This window comes from Balaenoptera physalus (genome assembly GCF_965194825.1).
Source record: "Balaenoptera physalus genome assembly, chromosome: 2".
NCBI lineage: Eukaryota > Metazoa > Chordata > Mammalia > Artiodactyla > Balaenopteridae > Balaenoptera > Balaenoptera physalus.
In genome coordinates, this window is record NC_138883.1 from 159,509,843 (window position 1) to 159,534,793 (window position 24,951).

The following is a 24,951-nucleotide window of genomic DNA, read 5'->3' on the forward strand; positions in this document are numbered from 1 at the left end:
TTTTACACAGAAAAGGAAACCATAAACAAGACAAAAAGACAACCCTCAGAACGGGAGAAAATATTTGCAAATGAAACAACAAAGGATTAATCTCCAAAATATATAAACTGCTCATGGAGCTCAATATCAAAAAACGAACAATCCAGTTAAAAAATGGGTGGAAGACCTAAATAGACATTTCACCAAGGAAGACATACAGATAGCCAAGAGGCACATGAAAAGATGCTCAACATCACTAATTATTAGAGAAATGCAAATCAAAACTACAATGAGGTATCACTTCACGCTGGTCAGAATGGCCATTATCAAAAAATCTAGAAACTATAAATGCTGGAAAGGGTGTGGTGAAAAGGGAACCCTCCTGCACTGTTGGTGGGAATGTAAATTGATAAAACCACTATGGAAAACAGTATGGAGGTTCCTTAAAAAACTAAAAACAGAACTACCATATGACCCAGCAATCCCACTACTGGGCATATTCCCTGAGAAAACGATAATTCAAAAAGAGACATGTACCACAATGTTCACTGCAGCACTATTTACAATAGCCAAGACATGGAACCAACCTAAATGTCCACTGACAGATGAATGGATAAAGAAGATGTGGCACATATATACAATGGAATATTACTCAGCCATAAAAAGAAACAAAACTGAGTTACTTGTAGTGAGATGGATGGACCTAGAGTCTGTCAAACAGAGTGAAGTAAGTCAGAAAGAGAAAAATAAATACCATATGCTAACACATATATATGGAATCTAAAAAAAAAAAAAAAAAAAAACGGCACTGATGAATCTAGTTGCAGGGCAGGAATAAAGAGGTAGATATAGAGAATGGATTTGATGACATGGGGTAGGAGGGCGAAGCTGGGCCGAAGTGAGAGTAGCAGCAACATATATACACGACCGAATGTAAAACAGTTGGCTGGTGGGAAGCAGCAGCATAGCACAGGAAGATCGGCTCGGTGCTTTGTGATGATGACCTAGAGGGGTGGGATAGGGAGGATGGGTGGGAGGCTACCTAGAGGGAGGGGATATGGGGACATGTGTATGCACATGGCTGATTTGCTTTGTTGTGCAACAGAAATTAACACAGTACTGTGAAGCAATTATACTTCAATAAAGATCTATTAAAAAAAATTACTCTAGAGGACAAGAAAATTCAACATAAAAAAAGACCTCATGACAAAAACAAAGCCCAGTTAAGCAGGTAAAAAATAATAGAGCAGAAAGATTATTTATGTCCTAGAATGGTTACAAGCCAATGTGCAGAATATAGGAAATCAAGCATATTTCTTATCTTAATGAAAGGAGGTGTAAGCAACTTCTAAGGTTACTCTGAGATTGGGTGGGTTAAGATCCATGAGTGTCACAATAATAAAGAATAAACATTTTACTTAAAAGAAATAGGAATATAATGAACCTATAAACCTGAGAGCAGAAGTACAGTGGAAAGTATCTGGATGAAAAACTAGCAATTTCACTGTGGGTTTGGCCAATAAGATGACTAAGCCTTGCTAAGGCTGCAGGTGAGGTTGTTATCCACTGTCACCAGACCTCTGCCATCTGTGAGACAGAGCACTATACCCCAGAGAGACAGATAACAATGAGATACAATTAAAAGAACAGGAGAAATAGTAGATAAGAGCACCGGCTCAGGAATCAGGACAATTCCACCATTTGAGAAAAATCTTAGTATCAATAGATTAAGAAAAAGTAGTTTTATTCCCATTGAATTTCCCATTTCAGGACAGTAATTTATACTACTTTTGCAAAGAGAGAGTAAAAGAAAGTAACTGGGAAAGGAAGACTTGGTTAAATGCTAGAGGACTCTCAAGTAGTAAAAATAATGTTTATGATAGCGCTGAAAATTATAAGCTTGAAAGGACTGGTGGGCAAGTCATTTCTTTTCTTGTTACTGTATATTGGATATGCAGTAACTGGGTAATTTTATTCTATGTAGAAAAAGCCTGAACCACAGTTCTAATATTAGCATGTGTACTGGGTTGAACAGTATCCCCCCCCCAAATTCCTGTCTGCCCAGAACCTGGGCCTATGACCTGATTTGGAAATAGGGTCTTTACAGATGTAGTCAAGTTAAGAGGAGGTCATACTAGATTAGGGTGGACTCTAAATCCAATGACTAGTGTCCTTAGAAGGTGAGACACAGAGACACACACAAGGAAAGGCCACTTGAAGACAGAGGGAGAGACTGGAGGGACACAGCCTCAAGCCAAAGAACACCCGGGATTCCGGCAACTCCAGGATCTAGGAAGAGTCAAGGACAGCTTCTTCCCTAAAGCCTTGGGAGGGAGCATGGCCCTGCTGACAGCCTGATCTCAGACGTCTATCCTGCGGAACTGCAGTAGAGTAAGTGTCTGTTGTTTTCAGCCACTCCGTTTGTGGGACTTTGTTATGGCAGCCCCAGGAAACCAAAACAGCACGCTAACTAAAGTGTTCTTCGTTATTAATTAAGTAAATATTTACTGAGCACCCACCATATGAGAGGCACACTGTACTAGGGGCTGGGGTTAGGTTTTAAATACTTCTCTCAGATATCATTTTTCAATACCGGTTCTAAAACTATGACATTGAAGGCAAATATCTAATCAACCATCTAAAATAATTTGAAACTCGAAAATCCTGAGACAAAACTCATAATCTGTGCAGGGTCCAAACAACTAATTTAAAAACTCTTCTCATCATAAAAAACAAGTAATGTTTAAATTAACCAATATCTAGTACATCTTTTTTTAAATTTTATTTATTTAATTTATTTATTTTTGGCTGCATTGGGTCTTCGTTGCTGCGCACGGGCTTTCTCCAGTTGCGGCGAGCGGGGGCTACTCTTTGTTGTGGTGTGCGGGCTTCTCACTGCGGTGGCTTCTCTTGTTGCGGAGCATGGGCTCTAGGCGCGAGGGCTTCAGTAGTTGCAGCACGCAGGCTCAGTAGTTGTGGCTCCCGGGCTCTAGAGCGCAGGCTCAGTAGTTGTGGTGCACGGGCTTAGTTGCTCCGCGGCATGTGGGATCTTCCCAGACCAGGGCTCGAACCCGTGTCCCCTGCATGGGCAGGCGGATTCTTAACCACTGTGCCACCAGGGAAGCCCTATTACCTTACATCTTCATGAAATTTTGCTTATTTATACATAAATATGAAAATATCAAAAGAGCATTCCAAAGCCCCTTTTATAATTGGTGTTGGGTTTAAATTACAAATAATTTGTCTTTATTTCAGTTATTCTATCTTAATTTATTCTATTTGTATATATTTTCTGAGAAACAGATTCCAAAGTTATTTTTATTTTTTATTTTTTAAATTTACATTTCCTTTTTTATTTAGTGACACTGAACACTTTTTCTAAGGCACAAAGTTATTTTTAGATATATGTTTCTTATTCCTTTCAAAGGTTAATATAAAATTTAGGTTTAGAAAGGCTATAGCTGAGATGACAAGGAGGCAAATTTAATGCCCTGACTAATTTACAGAAAGCATTACTGATCACCGAGTGAAACGTTTAACTTTTTATAAATAAATAATAAAACCTAGAAATACTGTAACAATCTTAGGGGAAAGAAGAAGAAAACAGTCAATCATACACAGGCAGCTGTTGGATAAACTGAATTCTGCTGTTATTTTCCCCAAAACTCTAAAAGTGACATTGTAAATCTCTTTATTATTAATACTACATTGCAAATGAGTAGCTACAACCAGGTGTTAGCCAATTTTCCTTACAAATATGCCCCAACATTGACCGATCGTTTCAAAATAACAGGCTGGCTCTCGGTACTCACACTATACAGGTCTCTGGTTTCTTCCTTCATTTTCGGGATCTCCAGGAGGAGGGCCCAGACTTCCCCTCTGAGCTGGAGTGGGATTCCTTTGTAAATTCTCCTATGAAACTTATTAAAAGAAACATAAATTGAGAGTTACAAACTGACAAAGCTTAGACTAGTCCCTTAAATCAAACTAGTGAATATTTGTTAGTCTTTTCAAAGGATTCCTGATAATTGATACAATTTAACACGGCACATTTGGATCCTCTCATCTCTACTTTTCAGATCCGAACAGGGAGGCATACACACAGAAAGCATAGAATAAACAAGGAAATGTTAAGTATGCCCAGTACGTTAGTTATTTTCATACACTGCAAAGGTGTTCCTTCAGCGGCACGAGAGCACAATCAGTGCCGTTCTTCAAGTTGTGAACATCTGACTTACACACTCCCCATCGATATAACTAACTAGATACACATTTTCTTCTTTTTCCCTCCTACATCTAAAAGGTTCCAAATAGCAAAAGGGTTCTCTTGTGTCAAAGTGCCTTCAAGGAGGGTAGAGTCTCTCTAGAACCTTCTATCTCATAACTCAGTGTGACCTACAGTCTTCATTCAGGTCCACCCCCACCCCCCAAACACACACTCTCTCCCTCTTCCCTCTCCTCTTCCCAATTCTGGAGCGTTCCTTCAGGAAAACCTCTGTCCTCTTCTTAATGACATTGATCCTATCTGACCAGACAAAAACAGTGATAAATTTCCATCAAGAAGGAGCATCATCACCTTTGAATGAAATAAGGGATAAATCATCAGCATCATTAACACTCTGGGTCCTTGAAAGTACACTGCCATCACTCTAAGAATCTTAAGACTCACCATACCTCTCCATCTTCTTGTAATTACATCTTTTTTCTCAAGGCTAATTACGTATTCAAAATAACATATAAACGTATTATGCTCATTACAAAGTTGTGCATAGGGAAACTTTGAAACTTAAAAGTAGATGAAACATAAAAGGCAATGATTAAACAAATTACGGGAGAAACTTCAGGAGCGAGGTAAGAGTGAGTACATAGTTACCTTTATGATCAAAATAATATATTGAAGTAGTACGGCTAAGAAAATAAGATGCAAGTTCTAATAATTGAGATGTTGACGAGCTATGAACTAATAAGCAGAGCTTCAACTTCTACAATTATACTAGATTTTTAAAAATGAAACCTTTAGTAACTAAATTATGATGTAGCTTTAAGAAGCTCTGTGATTTTAAATCAGTGACACTATAGAATAACTTTTCCTGTGAAACACTGAATACTGTGAAGTTGATTCAATTACATAATTACATACATAATTTCAGTTTTGTTCTTTTGGTGTAAACACAGTAAGTCTCAAATTTGAAAATCCAGCAGACAGTGACTAGAAACACTGAAGTTTTAACTGATGCGGTAGATGTAACTGGAAGAACATGTACAGAAAGGCTTTGTATAAACTAGACTCTGCTTCTTCAACATTTCCCATGTACTAAACATTTACCACCATTAATTGCAAACTGAGTGTGGTTTTAAAAAAAGTGAATTTAAGATTTACTTTCCAAAGAAAGTTTATCATCTATATTCATTTCAAAATTATGATAAACTTAACTTTTTAAAGGAATATCACCCACTAAAAGTAACTTCAAATTATCTTCTGAATTTCTAGAGTAAGGATGTTAAACTGAAAGCAGTTAATATGAATACCAGAATGTGGGAATTATTGCAAATGTGAAAAGTGAAATTTTGATAGTCAAGTAAAACATCATGGCAGGTAAACAGATAAACTTTGATGGACTTGAATGTCCATTAGACAGATGTTTTTCAATGAGTAAGATAGGAACCACATGCATTTCTTATACTGTATCACTTACAAAGGTTTTGGACATTATTTACTGCTTTCATTCAATTCTGTATTCAACAACTGTACATAAATTACTGTTCATTGTTTATCCTAAAGTTAAATCTAGATTTAGAAAAATAAAACATTAAACTGCCATGATTCAATGAAGAAGAAATAATAGAAAGATTTCAGGTAGAAATAAAAAATTAATGGTCCTAGTGTTATTCCAGGGATAAAATGAAAAATGAGGCATGTCTAGAAAAGGCTCAGAAAGAAACTCTGATGCACTGTCATTATCATTATCAACAGTAACAGTTAAAACCAACTTTTACTGAGCATTTACTATGTACAGGAAACTGTTTAAAACTATTTACATATGTTGTCTCATTCAATGATATTAATAATTCTGTGAGATATTATTACCCCAATTTTACAAACGTTGACAGTGAATCACAAAAAGATTCAGTAACTTGCCCAAAGGCACACAGAAGATGTTCCCAGTTAGTAGAAGATACTGATTTTATATTTTATAAAAAGCAAAGACCATCTTTCTAAAACCACGGTGTTATGTAGTATATCCACTGTTCTGCTCAACTGGACTTACTAAAATACATGGAATGGAAAATATTAATGAAATCGAAGAGCAGAAAGCGTTAAAAATAAAATTATAAAATAAAATAAAATTGTAAAATAAAATAAAATTATACTCAAAACCTAAAAGGAATATAAAAAGGGAGGTATCTGGATTCAAGCTGTGCGAGATAATGAAATGAAACATGTATACAAAGTAAGATACAGCAGAAAAAGAATCAAATTATGAGATCTTAAAACAAGCATTTTAAATTATAGTTACTATTTTTCAAATACTTCTACTGTTACACGACAGACTGACACTGTGGTTATAGATCTTTCCTCACAAATTTTCAACTATTGTAGAAATTCTGGAAATTTTGTAAAACAAAGTAGGAATCATATCAAAGCACAACAATTATAATAAAATCTGCTTATTCTCCAGAACAGTAGTACAGTTTTCATTTGTTGAGAATCTTTCAATTGACAAAGCAGTATCTCACACTTTCTAGGACAGCTCTGTAATGTCGGCAGGGCAGGTGCTACTCCAGTTTAAAAGGAAGGAAATCAAGGGACAAAGAAGTGGCCTGCCTAGGCCAAGAATTCCATCTTCCTGCTCCTGCTTCAGGATATTTCTGCCAAATCACACTACCCCTTATAGATCACTACTTTATTAAAGTAGTAGAATTTATCAGTAGAAGGGGATAGCTGGTCATCCCAACTCAAAAGTGAACAACATTCGTTCATTCATTGTAAACAGAAACTGTAATGACTTTCTGCTTTGTGGCCAACGCTTACTAGGTACTATGGATACAAACTTGAAAAAGTTCTGTGGAGTTCACAGTGTAGTGGGGAAGATGATCATATCATATAATTATAAATGTAATCCTTTGTAATAAGGTCACATACATTAATTCTTGTCAGAGTTGAGTATCACACCCTGAGGGGCAAGTCGTGATAGAGACATCACCCCCGCCAGAGGTGAGCCAGGGTGGTAATGGGAGAATGGCAGGCGCCACGCTGTCTAATCTGTGGGAGTGATTTCAGGGGGCAGCTGGCCCTTACGGAATAGACACGAGATTCTAAGGGGAACGAGAAACAGTTTAGGGATAAAGGTGTTGGGGGCAGGGGCAGTGAATCTGCTCTGGTGGTCTCTTCTTGATTGGTCCAACACAGGGGCTCTCATCCCGAGACTATACCAGAGATACTATAACGGAGGAAGGGGGGTGAGTTCTGCGGGAGAGAGTAAGGAAAGATTTCCTTTAGAGAGGATGACAACAAACTCAACATGAAGGATATGCAGGAATTTTCCAGGAAGGAGAAATGAGGGTGGGGACGAGGGTAAGGATAGTGATAAATCAAACAGTAATAGCAATGCTAATAACACCAGTTACACTAACTAACATTTTATGATTATTTATTAGGAGCCGAGATATGTTTCTAGATCAATGTATTCCTCGTAGTATTTTTACATTCCTAAAGAGGTAGGTACTATGCTTATCATGTCCATTTTACAGATGAGAAAATCAGGTGTAGAAAGGTTTAGTAATGAGCTCAAAGTCACACAACTAATACACTGTGGAAGAAGAACTGAAATTCAAGTAGTCAGATTTCATAGATCATAGTCTGAACAATCATGATATATACAGAACTTGTGTATGTTGGATTTTAATATTTTAATATTCCAATTTGAAAAGTACTACCTTTAAAATTCTGTTACAATTTTATTTTATGGGTATGTTCTCTGTTCACTTGCCAATAAAATCAAGCGGTCTATTTCAGTCACACAGATACATTTAAAAATCCATCAACTAAAAAAAAAAAAAAAAATTTTCCATCAACTGACCTAATGTTTTCAACACGTCTTTCTAACCTTACTGGTTTCAAGATAGTGATAAATGTGCAGTGCACGTCAGCATGGCTGCGAGTGAGTAAACTTTTCAGCCCAGCAAGTTTGGCTCAGTTTGGTGGGACTTTCAAAACTGCAAGTGAACCCCAGGAGACAAAAGTTTACTCTCGGAGCTGCCTGTGCTCTTCAGCGCCTTCATTTCCTTCAGTCGCCCCTGCTCCGTTGGTCCCTTCGTCTCTGTCTCCAAATAGGCCCACGTCTCCTGAGTCTGGATCTGAAAGCTTTAGAATCCACAAGGCCCCAACGCCTCTTACAACCGCATTCTATTTCCTTCCGGCCTTTTACTGACAAACACCGAAAGGGAGAGCTAGCAAACAGATGGTACATCTGGAAGTTGCATCTCTTGCTTGTCACTAATAATGGCCTTGAGAAATTTATTTCTAAACATCGTGCCTCCATTTTCACATCAGTACAATCAAATGTTGGCTAATATGAGTCTGTTAGTTACCTGACGAACAAAGGTCCATTCAGTTATTTAACCAGAAAAAAAATGTGTACCTGTAGTAGGAACTCTGCTGTGACAGAGCTTAGACACAATTATATAATGGCTAGTTAAATCAGAATGGCCTCTACTTAGCAGAGATAACTTCATATCTTCATTTAATAGATTGTATTTTAAAAATACCCTATGACTGTACATAGGGGGCAGTCACTGTGAAAACACAGGCAACCGTAACGGCAACTATTTTTCATTAAATCTTATATTCTAAAAATCCAAATATTCTCATCAGAGCTATGTATCTTTATTTCAAGATATTTTTAGATATTTCTTTGTACCACTACTACATAAGTAAGGAGTCTGTTGAGAGAAAACTTATACCTCCCTTTGGAAGAGAAGAAAAATATATACTACTTTTTAACTTCAATGCAATTTAAAACTGGGTATGAACTGAAAGCAGCATTCTTTTAGAAGGCACATTCTACCTCATACCAGATTGGACCATATATATCATCAAATAATGCTAGCATTATAGCTGTGGGAAAATACTTTAAAATTATTCATGAAAGGAAGAGCTCTACTAAAATCTCTCTTACTGGGAAGTACATTAGCCAGAGTTGCTGTGAGCATAACAGCCTAGTAGAATGCTCATTTTTACAGAGGCTTATATACTTTCAGACATATGGATAAAGCCATACAATTCTACAAATATTTTATTGAACTGAAGCTGAGACGAAAGTGTAGGTGCAACGTATCAAAACTGATCCTGTAATTAGCACTTGAGAGACCTTTCCACAAAGATGTCAGGTGAAGTAGTTGTCAGCTTTAGGCCAGTCTGAGAAGCAGAGTGTTAAACAAAAGAGCACAGGGGTCATGACCAACATCCTACTCTGAACGGATTCTTCTCGAAGCACCTTAATGAAATCAGCAACCCAGAAATGAACTTACTCCTGATGAAAATATAATAGTAAGAGTCTAATGGAATTTAAATAGGGATATTTAGGATGCTCAAAAAGAAGAGTGACGTTATTCCTGTGAGATACCCCATGACAAAAAGATTTTCATGGTTGAATAAGTGTCATGCAATTTAAGGTCCCTCTTGAAAATTTCTACCACACTATAATATTAAAGATGCTGAGGCATCCTGTAGTAAAGAAACCTGCTTACCTCGGTTCAGCTTTATCCCAACTTTATTTAACCAGAGAGCCCCTTTCTCATGTAATAATAAACAACACTTACTGACTGCATGTTAAATATCAGGCACTATTCTTTGTGCTTTACATGAATTAACTTATTTAATCCTCAAAACGACTCTGTGAAGGAGGTATTGTGATTACCCACATTTTACAGACAAGTAAACTAAGGCAGAAAAAGGTTAAATATCTTCCTCCAGGTCATACCACTAGTAATGTGGCAGAGCTAGGGATTGAACCTAGGATAGTCTATTGCTTAACCATTAGGCAACAATGCTTTTGTGTAATACCCGTTAGACCCCAAGGAACTGCTGCTCCCTGGAATTCTTGTTGGTAAAGGCTGACACACAACAATTTATATCTATGTAAAGAGCAAAAAATATATATTACATGGGAAAAAAAGTGTGAGGAAACAGACAAAAATCCTAACAGTTAACTCAGTGTTTTGCTGTAGGATTATGGAAGATTTCTTTTTTCTCTTTAAATATTTTTTACTGTCCAACCTTCTTGCTTTATATGCATGAAATCATTAAATCTTCATCTCTTTGTAATGGGTATTGTTATCTCCATTTTATAGATGAGGAAACCGAGGCTTAGATGTCAGCAGTTCTCAAGGCATGGGCCATGAGGTCAAGACATTTTCGTAATGATACTAAACCATTATTTGCCTCTTTCCCTATGTTGACTTTGGCACTGGGAGCAGAAAAGCCATGGTGGTGAAGCCCCTGGCACCTCAGCACAAACTGAGGCAGAGGAAGCACTGTGCTGGCAGTCACTGCATTCTTTCCTCACAGTTTAAAAAAGAGGTCAGTTCACTCAGGAATGCCCTTGACGAAGCAGTAGAAACTATTAATTTCATTCAATCTCAATCCTGAATACACACACGTCTTATTAATATTCTGAGCGATGAGGTGGAACGCACACAGAGCAGAGTGTCGGCCTCAAGAAAGAGCATTTATGAAATTGTATGAATCACAATCTGAACCAACTGCTTTGGTCACGGACACCGTCATTACTTGAAAGAACGACTGACCAGCCAATCGTGGTTGTTGAGACTTGGGTACTTAGCAGACATTTTTCTCAAAAATAAATGAAGTAAGCCACTTTAAGGAAAATACCTGACAGTATTTTTGCCCCTGATAACATTTGCCCTTTCAAGCAAAAGTTAGAACTTTGGAAAACTTATACCACTAGGAACTTCACAGCTTCCCAATATTTAAGGAAGAATAGTAGGAATTAGTAGGAATTCCTACTGATTAGATTAGTAGGAATATTAATAGATGTATGCATTTTTACAAATTGATTCAAAACAGCACAGAGTCAATGCAGGGTAAAAGATCTGGGGCGGGGTGCGGGGGTGGTCTGCTAGAAGCTTTAGGACAAGGAGACGCTCCTGCTTCATGGAAAGCTTTCAGAGGCCAGGCCTCTCTCCTTCTGAGCAGGGAGACAGGGGAATACGAAGCCTGGAACGACGGCAATAATCCTGATCCCAAAGGGAAGCCAAGCTCAGCAGGAAGCCGACACTGAAGTAGGCAGAGAAGAGAGACGGAAAGAAACGAAATCACAGGCAACCTAACCAAGCGGCGGAATTCAATCATCCCCGAAAGCCAGCTGACCTCTGGACTGTCCGCCACATCCTCTCAATTCCTGCAACCCATCTGAACTGGTTATTCTGTGACAGCACAAAGACTCCTAATTTGAGGCATTCCACTCAATTAAATTACACTTAAAAATTTTTTAAGAATATGAACGTAATACTCTTATAATTAAAGAGGAACTTTTACTGGGAAAATCCACATTGAATTTGTATAGTTTCATAAGGAAGTAACATTTTTAATTACCTTTTCAGTGTTCTTGTATTTTTCCCATCCTTTTAGCATTTTCAACCATTTAGTAGTTCTTTCAATTTCCAGGTGCTTTTGCTAAAAATAAAATTGAAATTCATTGTTACTGTTTGTTTCAGGCTTCTTTTACTTACAAATTACAAAAAAATGTCAAGGAAAATGCTGCTGAAAAAAGGACTACTAAAAAAGTTATGCTATATTGGACAGCAAATATCCTAACTAACTTTTTTTTAAAGTTGGATAATTGATGACATTTGTGTCAACAGTATCCCCTCACTGAAGTTAAGACACGTAGGAGATGCTCCATTGGGACAGGTAAAGAGAAAGGGATCACTTAAATTTTCTAACATTTTAATCACTGAAAACGCTGGGTATTCTACAAATTTAAGCCAAAAGGAAATTTTAAAACAGTCTGAAATATTTTTATGAAGCATCAAAACACAACTTCAAAATTCCATTCTCTTCTTTCACATTTTACCGATTTCTGGCATCTTAATGTTTTTGGTGACAAAGGTGGTTTTGTAAAGGAGAATTGGGTATTACTGGGGGGAGATCATCATATAACTAGCACTATGTTAGTGAAAAATTGTACAAAAATAAGTAATAGTTGCTGCCCCAAGGCAAGTTCACTGTCTGCTAAGGGCACCCGACATGGAATATGCAGCGTTGTGACCTAGAGGCAGAGACGGTGACTCAAGTCCTGTGGAGGGAGCAGTCGAACCCACCCAGGGGCGTCAGAGAAGATGAGTATAAATGAAGGACTGGAAGAGGGTTAGGGTTTTTATCAAGCGCAACATGGGAAAGAACATTCCGAGAAGCATGGACAGATGTACTTCTTCGACAATGCGGCAGTGTAGGGGCTAAAAAAGGAAGCATCCGGAGCTGAGGCTGAACACACAGGCGGGGGTCTTGGCTGTCACACTAAATTAAGATTTGGGGCAAAGCTGGGAACGGGGAAGGTGGTAGAGAAAAGGCTTCTTCCACACTTCTTTGGTTTCAAGGAGAAGGGATATTTTTCCTAAGTACTCGGGCGGGCTCTCCAATCTCTTATTCACTCCTGTGGTGGTAGAGTGACTTACTTGATTCGTACATTTAGAAAAAGAACTGGGTGTGCACAGCCCTCTGTCCCTTTACTTTGGGAGCCCAGCTACCCTCAGAAAATCCATTTGTACTCTGTCCTTTCAGGCAGGAAAAAACACCCTCTTCAGCCAAGAAGTCTGGGTGACCCCTGTGCCCATGACCAGGTGAGCAAGTCCTCTCCTCTGGGGGCTCAGCCTAGGAGGCCCCTCGCTGCCGCACACCTAACCTCCTCCCCCCTGACTACTCCATCTACGAAGGCCGAGATGTTCGCTGCTTCCCCACTGCCTGGAACAGAGCCCGGCAGGGTCCACTCCTAATGATGACCTTTTCATTAGAACAAAACTCAACAGAATTCTTTCTTATGAGTGAGCTGAGATTCTGCTATTTTGTTAATTCTCCTCGATCCCAGCATTGTCTTTTCAGAAGGCCTAAGTGTATTAAGTATATCTAAAAAGGAAACGAAATGGAAGACTAAACAGGAGAGAAAATGGTTCTGAGGATACATTTTATGCTCCAAAATGTATGCTCGTTACACCCTTATGAGGTAGGTATAATCACCCCCATTTTACATATAAGGAAACAGAGGCACAAAGGGTCTAATAAACTTCTCCAAGTTCCTGCATCTGGTGAGTTCAAGGCTAGGCAGCGTGGCCCCAGGACTTGCGCTCTAGGCTGCCATATCCTATGCTCTTGCCTCCACCATGTCCCTGCTCTCGTTGGGGATCACAGTTCCTGGATGAAAGCAATAGCTCCTCATCGACGGTCTTCAATCCAGCCTCAAACAGGCAGATGGCATAGGCCCACCATCGATATTTTTAGATTCAAAAGAAGCATAAAATCCCAAAGAAAGTCCTGAATTTAGGAAAAGATTCTCACCAATCAGAATATTTTTATGGAATTTTATTTTTAGGCATATCCTTAAAACTCTTTAATTACTTCTTTACTCTTAAAAATTTTGATGGGTTTTTCATAACCAAAGATGATCACTTGTGAGCAAAAGATACTGTTATGATTCTCATTTTTCAAAAGATTAAGCATATTCTTCATTATATTATTAGTAATAAAATCTTACAGATGGTTCCAGAAATATGTTTAATTTTAAAACTCAGTGGGGCTCTGAAATCTAATTAATGTTTCTGCTAAATGTGACTTTAGAGAAGGCCAAGCTGTGAAAAATTAAGATTGATCTAAGATGCCATTTGGTACTTCCTTGTTCTTCTGTACTTCCCCCCCTGACTTCTTCAAAGCATAATCCCTTTCTCCACCAACAGGAAAACACCAAGTAATTCAAGCCCACCCAAGAGTACAATAACATACACTTTGCCAGGAAAAACCCTGCTGAGATCTAGCAGGTCTCTTGCTATCTTTCATTTTTATGACTATTAAACTGTCAATAAATCACTTTAAGAAATAGCTATTCTTTTCTTTAAAGGCACATTTTTGTATTCTAACGCTCATCATATATAGAGAGAGATTATTTTAAATGCTACACATTCTCACATGCAAGGATAAAACAGACGCACACAATTTTCAGAACCATTAAGTATACATTTCTTTCCCCTACAGCAAAAAAAAAAAAAGGAAAAAAATACACTTTGGGTAAAGCTTCCAGGCTGTAGGATTTTAAAATTATACATCAGTAGTTCAATCAGGTTTAAGTGTTAACTCCATAACTCTGCCAGATCAACTACACCAGACTTGCATGCACTCATGAATCTATAATAAATGGATACAATATACTTTATCAGCAAACATGCTATAGCTTAACAACTCCAGAATTTATTCTGAGGTAAGAAGTAACCGAAAACACATGTGACAAATGTAAACTTAAATGCTCTAGAAAAACAGGCTAAGGAACATCATCTCGCCATGGACTCAGTAACACCAAAACAGACTAGAATATAACAGCAAGTTAGAATCTCACCCAGAAGTTCAGCAGATACTTCAAACTCAACACACCCAACACGATTTCCCTAAACATGCTGCTATCACCCCTCCCTTTCCTACTACGAATGAAGAGCATCACCACCCACTAAGTCAATCAACCTAGAAGCTTAGGTTGTCTTCAGTCTTCCTTGTATCTTCTTTCCACACCCAACCTACACTCTGCTGGTCCCATCCACTTCTGCTTCCTTCACATCCTCTGCCCTCTTTCTGTCAATCCTCATCCCTAGATGAAGGCAGTAACTCCTCACAGGTAGCCCTGGATGGCTTCAAGCCAGCCTCCACACTGCTATGACCTTTTAAAAGTGAGTCCCAGCTTAAAATCTTTCAATAGCTACAAATAAAGTTCAAATCTCTACACGGTTGGCCCTTCACAATATGGCCCAAACTCACCTTCTAGTTTCACTTCCTGCTACTTTTATGATCTGGCCACCTTGAACTATTTGTCATTCTCAACACACAATGTATTTTCATGCCTCTCTGACCAGTGTTTGCTTTTCATCTGCCTGTGATGCTCTTCCTCACCATCATCTGGCAAAACCTTACGCATCCTCTCAAGACCCAGTCAGATGTCAAAGGTTCAAAACCTTTTCTAAATTCCTCCATCCTCCAGGCAAAATAAACGTTTCTTCAGCATTTCCTGGCATGGACTAAGGACTCAGTTGGCCTGAGTTCTGCCCCTTCTTATCTGTTTCATTTGGGACAAGTTACTAATCTTTCTGTATCTTAGTTTCCTTATCTATAAAATGAGGATTATTATGATTATTGTTATAGCACCTAACACCACTTGTGTTCTAGTTGGTCTAAATGCCCAAATATTTATTATTATTATTATTATTAAAGGATGAACTCCTTGAGTACAGGAACCATATCATATTCTCTTCTTTTAATTTCATCACCTAAAACTGTGACTGGTGGACAAGAAAAGTTAAATAAACATTTTTAAACATAATTTACATCAGGAGAGACAAGCAAACAATACTATGAAGCAATTATGTAATAGCATTTTGTGGTCTTGGAAGCAGAGGGGTGGGAAGGAGAATGAATATGACTAGACCGACCAAAATCCTAAGTACTTTTTTTTTTTTAACATCTTTATTGGAGTATAACTGCTTTACAATGGTGTGTTAGTTTCTGCTTTATAACAAAGTGAATCAGTTATACATATACATATGTTCCCATATCTCTTCCCTCTTGCATCTCCCTCCCTCCCACCCTCCCTATCCCACCCCTCTAGGTGGTCACAAAGCACCGAGCTGATCTCCCTGTGCTATGCGGCTGCTTCCCACTAGCTATCTATTTTACATTTGGTAGTGTATATATGTCCATGCCACTCTCTCACCCTGTCACATCTTACCCCTCCCCCTCCCCATATCCTCAAGTCCATTCTCTAGTAGGTCTGTGTCTTTATTCCTGTCTTGCCACTAGGTTCTTCATGACTTTTTTTTTTTTCCTTAGATTCCATACATATGTGTTAGCATACTGTATTTGTTTTTCTCTTTCTGACTTACTTCACTCTGTATGACAGACTCTAACTCCATCCACCTCACTACAAATACCTCCATTTCATTTCTTTTTATGGCTGAGTAATATTCCATTGTATATATGTGCCACATCTTCTTTATCCATTCATCCGATGATGGACACTTAGGTTGCTTCCATGTCCTGGCTATTGTAAATAGAGCTGCTATGAACATTTTGGTACATGACTCTTTTTGAATTATGGTTTTCTCAGGATATATGCCCAGTAGTGGGATTGCTAAAATCCTAAGTACTTTTGATAGCAGTTCGATCACTATCATACAGAAGTAAACATAAGTGAAGTACAATAGTATCTCTAATGTAGCATAATAAAGATATGGATCATTCCATCATGTTGGCAACGCTTTTCAAAGTGCTGCTAAAATGTGAAACTAATGATGTTAGGAATCTATACAAAGCTGATATTAAATAACTCTGTTGCCTTTATACACTGACATCTTACTTCTCCCAATTTTTATTGAAATATTTCAAGCCTACAGAAAAGTGGAAGACCAATGCACCATATACTAATATATGCTTCACCAAAATCCATCAATTATTAACATTTTGCCAGATTTAATCTATTTATATTAGGGCTTTTTTTTGCAGGGGGGTGGGGGGCGCTGGTCTATTAGAAAATCTCAGACGTCGTGAACACTCCAAATATTTCAAGTATGTAACACCTAAGAACAAGACACATTATCCTACATAATCACAGTACAACTATTACACCCTTTCAAGAAATTTTAAATTGGTCCGTTATTTGGTAATAAACGGTCCATATACCAAACTCCCCACTTGTCCCAAAATCGTTCTTTAAAGCTGTTTTTCTTTAGGTGGGTTGGGGAGGGGAATTCAGAATCCAACCTTGGAACATACATTGCCTTTTCTGGCACATCTCTTAAGTTCCCTTTGCTCTAGAACAGTCCCCTGGCCTTTGTTTGTCTTTCATGATGTTGACTTTTGAAGAGTCCAGTCCACACTATCTGGCTTTGCCTAACTGTTTCCCCTAGATTTGGGTAGGACTATTACACAGGTGATTTTGTGTCCTTCTTATGGCATCACATCCAGTGACAGATCATGCTGATTTGTACCATTATCAATGATACAACTTTTGATCCCTTGGTTAAGTGGTATTTGCCCAATTTCTCCACTAACTAACAGAGAAATTCCTTTTCGTAACTAATAAGTAATCTGGGTGGTGCACTTTGAGATAGTATGGACATCCTGTTCCCTAACAGCTCTACTCCGTGGTCTTCTCATCCACTATAATCTCTGCCTGAGTCAATTCTGATTCTGATGGTGGTAAAATGGTATGGTGGATTTATTTTTCCTTAGGTTTATTTCTATATTATTAACTGATATTTTTCTATTAGAAAGTTTTTCCTTTCAAGTTCCTCCCCATTTTTAATATCACTAAGGTATAAAGGACTATTTTATTCAATGTGTTATAATCCATTATTATTATCATCATTATTCTTTTTGAAGCTCAAATTGCCCCAAATTTGGCTGGACTGCCTCTTATCTAGTTGGAGATTTCCCCTCTTCAGGCAGATCCTTTAGACATGACCAATCTGGCACAATATAATTCAGGCTCACTTTATACTTTTTTCTATCCTAGACCTAGATCATCCATTTCTTTAAAGAAACAGTGGTTCTTTTTAATGGGGAATGGTAATCCAAAACTAAGATCTGGGTACTAGATGTGCTCATCACTGAAATTTTTAAAATCATATAGGAGACCCTAGTATAAGAAAATTCTACTCCCCTGACAATGTCAGAACAACATATATCAAAAGGAAAATGATGCAGAGGTCTTAATCGCCATCCTATATTCCCTTTGTTATCTCTCCATTACCTCCACTGATTAGGAAACGGTACAGTGTTGTATACTCTTCCCCAGGAGCTGTTTTCAGGAAAGGACTAAACTTCCATTTGAAGTTTGCAATCTGATACCTGATTATCTTAAATTCACAAACCCTCTGAATCAGGACTGGCCCCTCCTATTGGGGCAAGGAGGATATAACGATTAAAAATGGGACCAATGTCTTCTTTGTTGAGATCACTCAACCTCTAGCGATCTGAGACTATAACTTAATCCTATACAGGACCAGTTGAATAGGAAGTACTTAACAACTGCTGCATCACCCACATAGTATGAAGTTGCCTTGCATTGGGTCCAATGCTCCTCCCAGTAGTAACATGATTTATAATCTAGGTAGTAAAGGCTACCCATATACACAGTGCATGGATGGATATTAAATAGCCTTCTCTTCTAGAATAAGAAGTCTTAAAACTTTACTGAAGTTCAAGTCTTCAGATGTTTTTTTGAATATTAGGATGTGTGACTGAGGATAAAGTTGACCCAAGTCACGCACACCTAGACCTCACCAGCAGAGGTCAGGAGAGGATAAGGAGTGTAAGAAGCAAAGAGTCGTGTTTTGATAGAATAATGACATTGAAAAGTCATGTATTTTGAGCAAGATTTCACACCTCATAAAATTAAAATAGAATTTTTAAAGATCTGAAAAGGCTCCAATATTCTGTTAAGCCATGCAAAATACCGCACTGCAAAAAGGAATAGCTGAATCCATGAAAATTCATAGCTTTATATATCCTTTCCTCCTTATTAAAAACATCAATAAGCTCAAAGAAACAATATAATACATTATTAATAGTGTCCTCTGCAGAGTAAATATAATAAGTGTGTTTGTTTATTTGTTTCAGTGACTGGGGGAATCCAAAGCAGTCTGCAAATACCAACACCAATCCTCTTATGAGGGACTGCCTTCTACACCCTATTTTAAACAGAGAATTACCTTATGTAAAAAGAATACACTGGCAAAGCTGGAACAAAAGCCCCGATGACTTGACTATGCATCAGTGTACAAGTCTTCCCAAACGACACGCAGGAAGTACACGCTGCAAGTGGATGCTTTGTGAAGATTGATGAACACTTGTACACATCCACAAGGCTATCATTTCCACTGATTTTATTCAGTGCCGCATATGAATATGTAGAATTTTTTATTAGTTTCCTAGAAATGGCAGACCTCGGCTATTAGGACTAGGCAATCACTGAAGAACATATGAGCTAAACTGAAACTAGAAAAATTGGGGGAAATCCTGAAAACTAAAAAGTTTCCAGCCTCAGACTGCTTTGCATGTGTCTAAAGTTCTCATTCCACTTTAAAGAAACCAATTGGGCCACACAATACGAGTGCAGTTTATAGACAAGGGTAGGACGGAGTCTCAGTCAGCAACCTCAGGACCCCTGCTCCCAGTAAAAGACTGACAAGGGAATATAAAACTATGTCTTATGTTAAATTATTAAGGTGTGCATATCATTTCAGAGTGATTTCCTATTATATTAAACTCTTTAGAGTAAACAATCCATTAATTATAACTTTATTTGCATTGGATAAGAGGTCTTTTACTGTACAGGCAAATCTCTTAAAAAAAAAATTAAAGACAAACAACCTCCTTCAAGCATGCATTCTCCAACTAGGTTTTGTCTCATATTTCTTCTTTCCTTCACTGTCACATTTCTTGAATCATCTACACTACTGGTTCCCACATGTCTGAATTTTCTGGACCAGGAATTCGTTTTGAAAGGGGAAGAGAGGTGGCATTGGAGAGAAAAGTCAATAGTGGGTTGTCAGATTTTTATTCTGCCAAATATGGATATCTTTTGTTAAAAGATACCTTCCAACTCATCTCTCCCTCATTTCTCAAATAAAGCACATTGTCAACATTTCAAAGGACAAGCTCCGCCAACCTTTAAATTTGCATGTTTAATGACATACCGCAGTCTTTATGTTCACCTGGTCGTTCACTCAGCCACCATTTATTAAGCACGTGCTATGTGCCCTGCTCTAGGTTCTGGGGATACAACAGTGAACAAAGCAGATGAAATCCCCCCTCCTAGAGATTACATCCTAGTGAGGAAACAGACAAAATAAAGATATAAGTAAAATACTGAGTAAGTGAAACAGTGTTAGTTCTAAAGAGAGGAACAAAGGAGGGAGGGGGATAGTTGACATGCAGGGGGGAGGGAGTTCCCAACGTAAGATCTGAGATGCCAGGGAGGGTCTTATTCCGAAGGCGGCGTCATACAGTAAATACCTGGAGGAGATGAGAGGCCGCGCCCTGTAGCTCTTGGGGGGAGGAGGAGGGGGCTCCCCAGGAAAGGAGGCAGCCAGGCAAAAGCCTAAAAGAGGGAACATGGCGGGCTAGTCGGGGAACACTGAGGAGGCCGGTGGGTGAGCAAGAGATGGGAGCAAGAGAGGAGAGACTCACGGAAACCAGTCACACGGGGCTCTGAGATCATTCTAAGGACCTTCCCTTTTACTGTGGACAAGCTGGAGAGCAGGCAGGATGTTCCCATCAAGAGTGACATGCTCTCTCTTATTTTAACAGGATCATTCCGGCTCGTGTGGTGAACAGACAGGGGACACTAGCAGAAGCAAGGAGCTGGAAGCCCCACAAGAAAGGTTCCAGCAGACCAGGCAGCAGAAGCGGGGATGCTGAGAAGTCATCAGACTCTGGACACACGCTGAAGGCCGAGCTGACACATGAGGTGTGGGGATGCTCAAACACAACTCAGAAGTTTTTAGACTGAAACCTGGAAGGGTGGCGCTCCCACTGGATGAGATGGGAAGCTTGTTCACAGATGGATTTGAAGAGAATAACAGAAACCCCAGTTTGGACATTTATTAGACATCTGAGTGTATGGAGTAAGTCAGACACCAAGTCTAGACACTGAAATGCACACACAGTCTGGGGGTTGGCATTTAAAGCCAAAAGACTAGATGAGATGACCGAGGAGGAGATCCAGACAGGAAAGAGAAGTTCCAGGCCTGAGCCATGGGCTCAGGATAAAGTCGTGAGATGAGAAGGAACAAGTGGAGGAAATGGAGAAAGAGCAGCCAGTGAGGAAAGAAAAATATGCAGAGAGTACGGGGTTCTGAAGGCCAAGAAATGGGAACGTGTGAGAGAGAGAGGCTACGCGACCGCATCACGTGCGCGGGTGGGTCACTGGGAACTGACTACTTGGTGTGACAGTGCAGAGATAAGAAATAAGAAACACGAAGCAAGCACATCGGCTGGGCCAGGCCAGAGAAGGAGGTACTGGAGGTTTGAGAGGGAATAGGAAGCTGCACTGGTTAAAATGGGAGCAGAAATTCACTAGGAGGAAACGGTATGATGTCCAGGCAGCATAAACATCCAGCTGAGGTTTGTGATCATGGATGTAAAGTAAAACCAGTCATCCCAGTTGGGAGTCTTTTCCCAGTTACACTGAGCCGCTCAGGTGCAGGCGCTGCAGAGACACAAAGTTCAGCCCAGGAGAAGTGGGCAGGAGGTGGGGAGGGGGTGGGCCCAGCCTGTGGCAGAGCTGAGCTGGGAAGAGAGGGGAATGAAGACATAACAGTTGTGGGATCCAGAGGGTCCACGGATTAGCTAAGTCAGGGCACTAACAGAGAGAGAATGGCCAGAGAGTGGACACAAGCAAATCCCTGTGTGCCCATTTCCAAGTGGTCTGGTAGAAGTTCACCAGGAGCAGAACTGGTAGAAAGCGCCATCACTTCCTTCTCCTGCCTCCCTGGGCCGCAGGGGCCTGCCTTCTCCACCAGCACCACTGCCAGGGCACGTGGCAAACACCACGCCCCTGAAAGCCACTACCATTTCCCACTGCTGCCTCACCTGACCCGCCTCTAGTCACTGGATGAACAACCAGCCTCTCAGAGCAGAAACCATGACGTATTTGATCCTGATATTCCAGGCTATGGCCTCGGTTCTAGACCCGTGCTTGATATATAGTTGCTAAGCAGTAATACAGCTTTATTAAGAGAAAGAAATTTCTTTGCCCAAATATCAAGGTTATGACACAGAGAGAATCAGGCAGTCACAAGAGAATTTAACCGCAGGAAGTACCTATAGGGCTCTCTACACGGTATATGTAAAATGGCACTTTTTATCCTGAGTTATGCTACAGTTCTAATTTTCAGGAAATTTTTATTTTAGAAAGATTTTCTAAAATATTTTTCAAATTCCAATTCCAATTTTACCTACACTGTCTGAAACCCACCTCCTTCCCCCATCAAACATAAACAAACTGAGAATAATCCCCCCGATCAATAGCCTCCCTCTCAATTCATAAATTCTACAATTCATTTTTAGGTACGTAAAACAATGGAGAGGGGGAGGGAGGCTCTGAGCAGCCTTAAACATTCAGTCGCTGGTTCTCGTGCACGCCCAGCTATGGAGCCAGCTCCCCAGCCAAGTGTAATGAAGAAAGGGGAACCACTGAGTTACAAAAAAACTGATGAGTTTACTATATATAAGACTTCTAAGTCTTTAAAATGCAAATGTACTCATTTGACTACAGCAAACTCTTTTTGGTGTTGTCTGTGGAAAATGTGATTAAAAGCTCATGGCACAGTTATGTTCCAAAGAGCTGCTGGTCTGGACCACGGCTTCAGGAGCCACACGGTGCTTGAGAGGCACGTCCACAATGCACTCTCTGCTAACGCCTACCTCTCCTTTTTTCCAAGTACCTATCAGAAGTTCCATAAAATGTAAAATTATTTCATCATTAATTTAATTACTTTCTTACAGTAAGAAACATGAGGGTCAAATTCTAACGATGACTGCAGCACTGACATATAACACGGCACTCACAATCACAAAGGTGGCAGGTTTTATTCCTCTGATGAACGTAATTCCCCGGTAACTGTAAACAAACGCAGAGCTGGACTTACCCGTTCCATAGCTGCGTTATGATATGGGAGCTCCTCTTCGCTGCAGAGGAAAAACAGTGGACGTGAAATAGTTGAAACCAGAGCAAACTTTTAAAAAATTATAAACCTGTAGGTAAACACGACGTACAACCATTTATTTATCATCTCAAGAGCTACACAAGCTTCCATTCTACCAAATTTAACATAAAACAATGAGCTATTCTGTCACCACGTCCCCCGTCTTCAAATCTCTAGACACACTCTGTCCAATCCAGTCATCTCTAGTCACAGGTGGCTGCTTAATTTTAAATGTAAATTAAAATGAAATAAAATTAAAATTTCAGTTATGAGCCTCACTAGCCATGGTCCAGCTACCACACTGAACAGTGCAGATATAGTGAGAACACTTGCACCGCTGCAGAAAGTTCTACTGGACAACACTGCTCCAGTCCAGGAGTCAACAACCTTTTCCTGCAAAGGTAAATATCGAATAGTAAATATTTTAGGCTTTGTGGGCCACACAGTGTTTTTCATAATACTCAACTTTGATGTCGTACTGTGAAAGCAGATACTGACAGCATGTAAATACAGTGTGGTTTTGTTCCCATAAAACGTTTACAAAAATAGGTGGTGAGCTGGATTTGGCCTACAGGCCATAGTTTGCCAACCTCTACCCTAGACCATCACCTCCACTTTCTGTCTTCAACTACAGCCTGTAACAAATGATTGTTCAAAAAAAATTAGTATAAGGAAATAAAACTGCCTCCCATGGATTTATGAATTAAAAAGAAAACTTCAACTTTTATTCTGTAAATAAGGAAAGCTTCATTTGTCGAAACTTCAATGGGAATAATATTTAAAAATGTAAATATAATAAAAGATCAAATCCATTTCTCTGATACAGTTAATTTTGTGATACCACCTCCAATATAAAACATTCTGAGACTCTTGAATTGTCAGTAATATGAAAACAATGTACTATCTGTAAACAGTGCTATGTGCTTTGAGTTGCTCTATCAGTAGTACTGATGTTTTGACAAGAATTATCCATATTCTTCCCTTAGTTTCTATTGACACCAGATAATAACACTTTTAAGAGTATAATATGTTAGTATTCAAGAGTCCAACGTTTTCAAAAGCCCTCTTTTGCTACTCTGAAGAGTCCTTAGGTGAAGCATGAAGCTACAGCAATGAAACTGACCAAAAGGTGTAAGAGCCAAAAGAGATCTCAGAGAGATAGTCCAACCCCCTCATTTCACAGATAAGAAAACTAACATTTTCACTCAGACGCCATCACTTATCCTAATACAGAGATGTTCAGCACTATCTAACCCAGTGGGTTCAAACTTAGATAAGTATCTATCTTCAGATTGTGCAAGAGTATATGAAAAACAGGCTAAGAAACCAATTCTCAAGAAAAAGAATATCTGAGGATTAAATATAAGTTTCTTTTTTTTGAAGTGCCTACTCACCTTTTTTTTTTTTTTTTAAATAGCTTTTGTTATGCTCTTAGTCTAACTTTCCCTGCTGATTTGTAATCCTGATTACTAGTAATGCATGAATTACCAGCGGTGCATGAATGGCACCAGTCCATTCTTCATGTACTGGCAGAAGAAGGCCTTGACAGGCCTTCCAGGTCCAGTGTTGATTCCAGGTCAACACTACTGGAATGTACTTGCTAGGTGATTAGGTCAGCAAGGGCATCTTGAAAGAATAAGAACATCTGGCAACCTCTGTGTGTACCAACGATGGTATTTCTGGGGTGAGTGGGCTGGGCTGCCCTGGGCAAGAGCAACCTTCTGTGCAGCTGATTTGAGCAGATACTGACCTAACACTGAACACTGAACATTCCTACCTGCAAATGAAGTGCCAACTCTGGCTGCCACCACAGGACAAGTTCTTCAGTGTCCTCCTATTCACTAAACAAGACTAACAGACCTAACTGTGCCTGTTCTCAGCACTGAATCAGAACCAAGTTTTGCACACGTCTGTGGAATGGAATGGTGCGAATCATCTGCTCAGGCTACATGGTCTGTGCCGGGCGGGTCCTACCCCTGCCTCTGGCAA

General features: G+C 39.2%; 1 protein-coding gene across 3 annotated transcripts in view; it reads right to left on the reverse strand.

Moving 5' to 3' along the window:
- The window catches only part of USP6NL (USP6 N-terminal like), a 155,128-nt gene that overhangs the window by 36,988 nt on the left and 93,189 nt on the right, over positions 1-24,951 (reverse strand). For 2 of the 3 annotated variants that reach the window (XM_082449713.1, XM_082449715.1), the window contains 3 exons: positions 22,906-22,945; positions 11,597-11,677; positions 3,792-3,899 (listed from right to left, as the gene is read on the reverse strand). In XM_082449713.1, coding sequence (XP_082305839.1) covers positions 3,792-3,899; positions 11,597-11,677; positions 22,906-22,945 — 229 coding nt within the window. The remainder of the gene's footprint in view (positions 1-3,791; positions 3,900-11,596; positions 11,678-22,905; positions 22,946-24,951) is intronic. The other variant, XM_082449714.1, reaches the window with a different exon arrangement.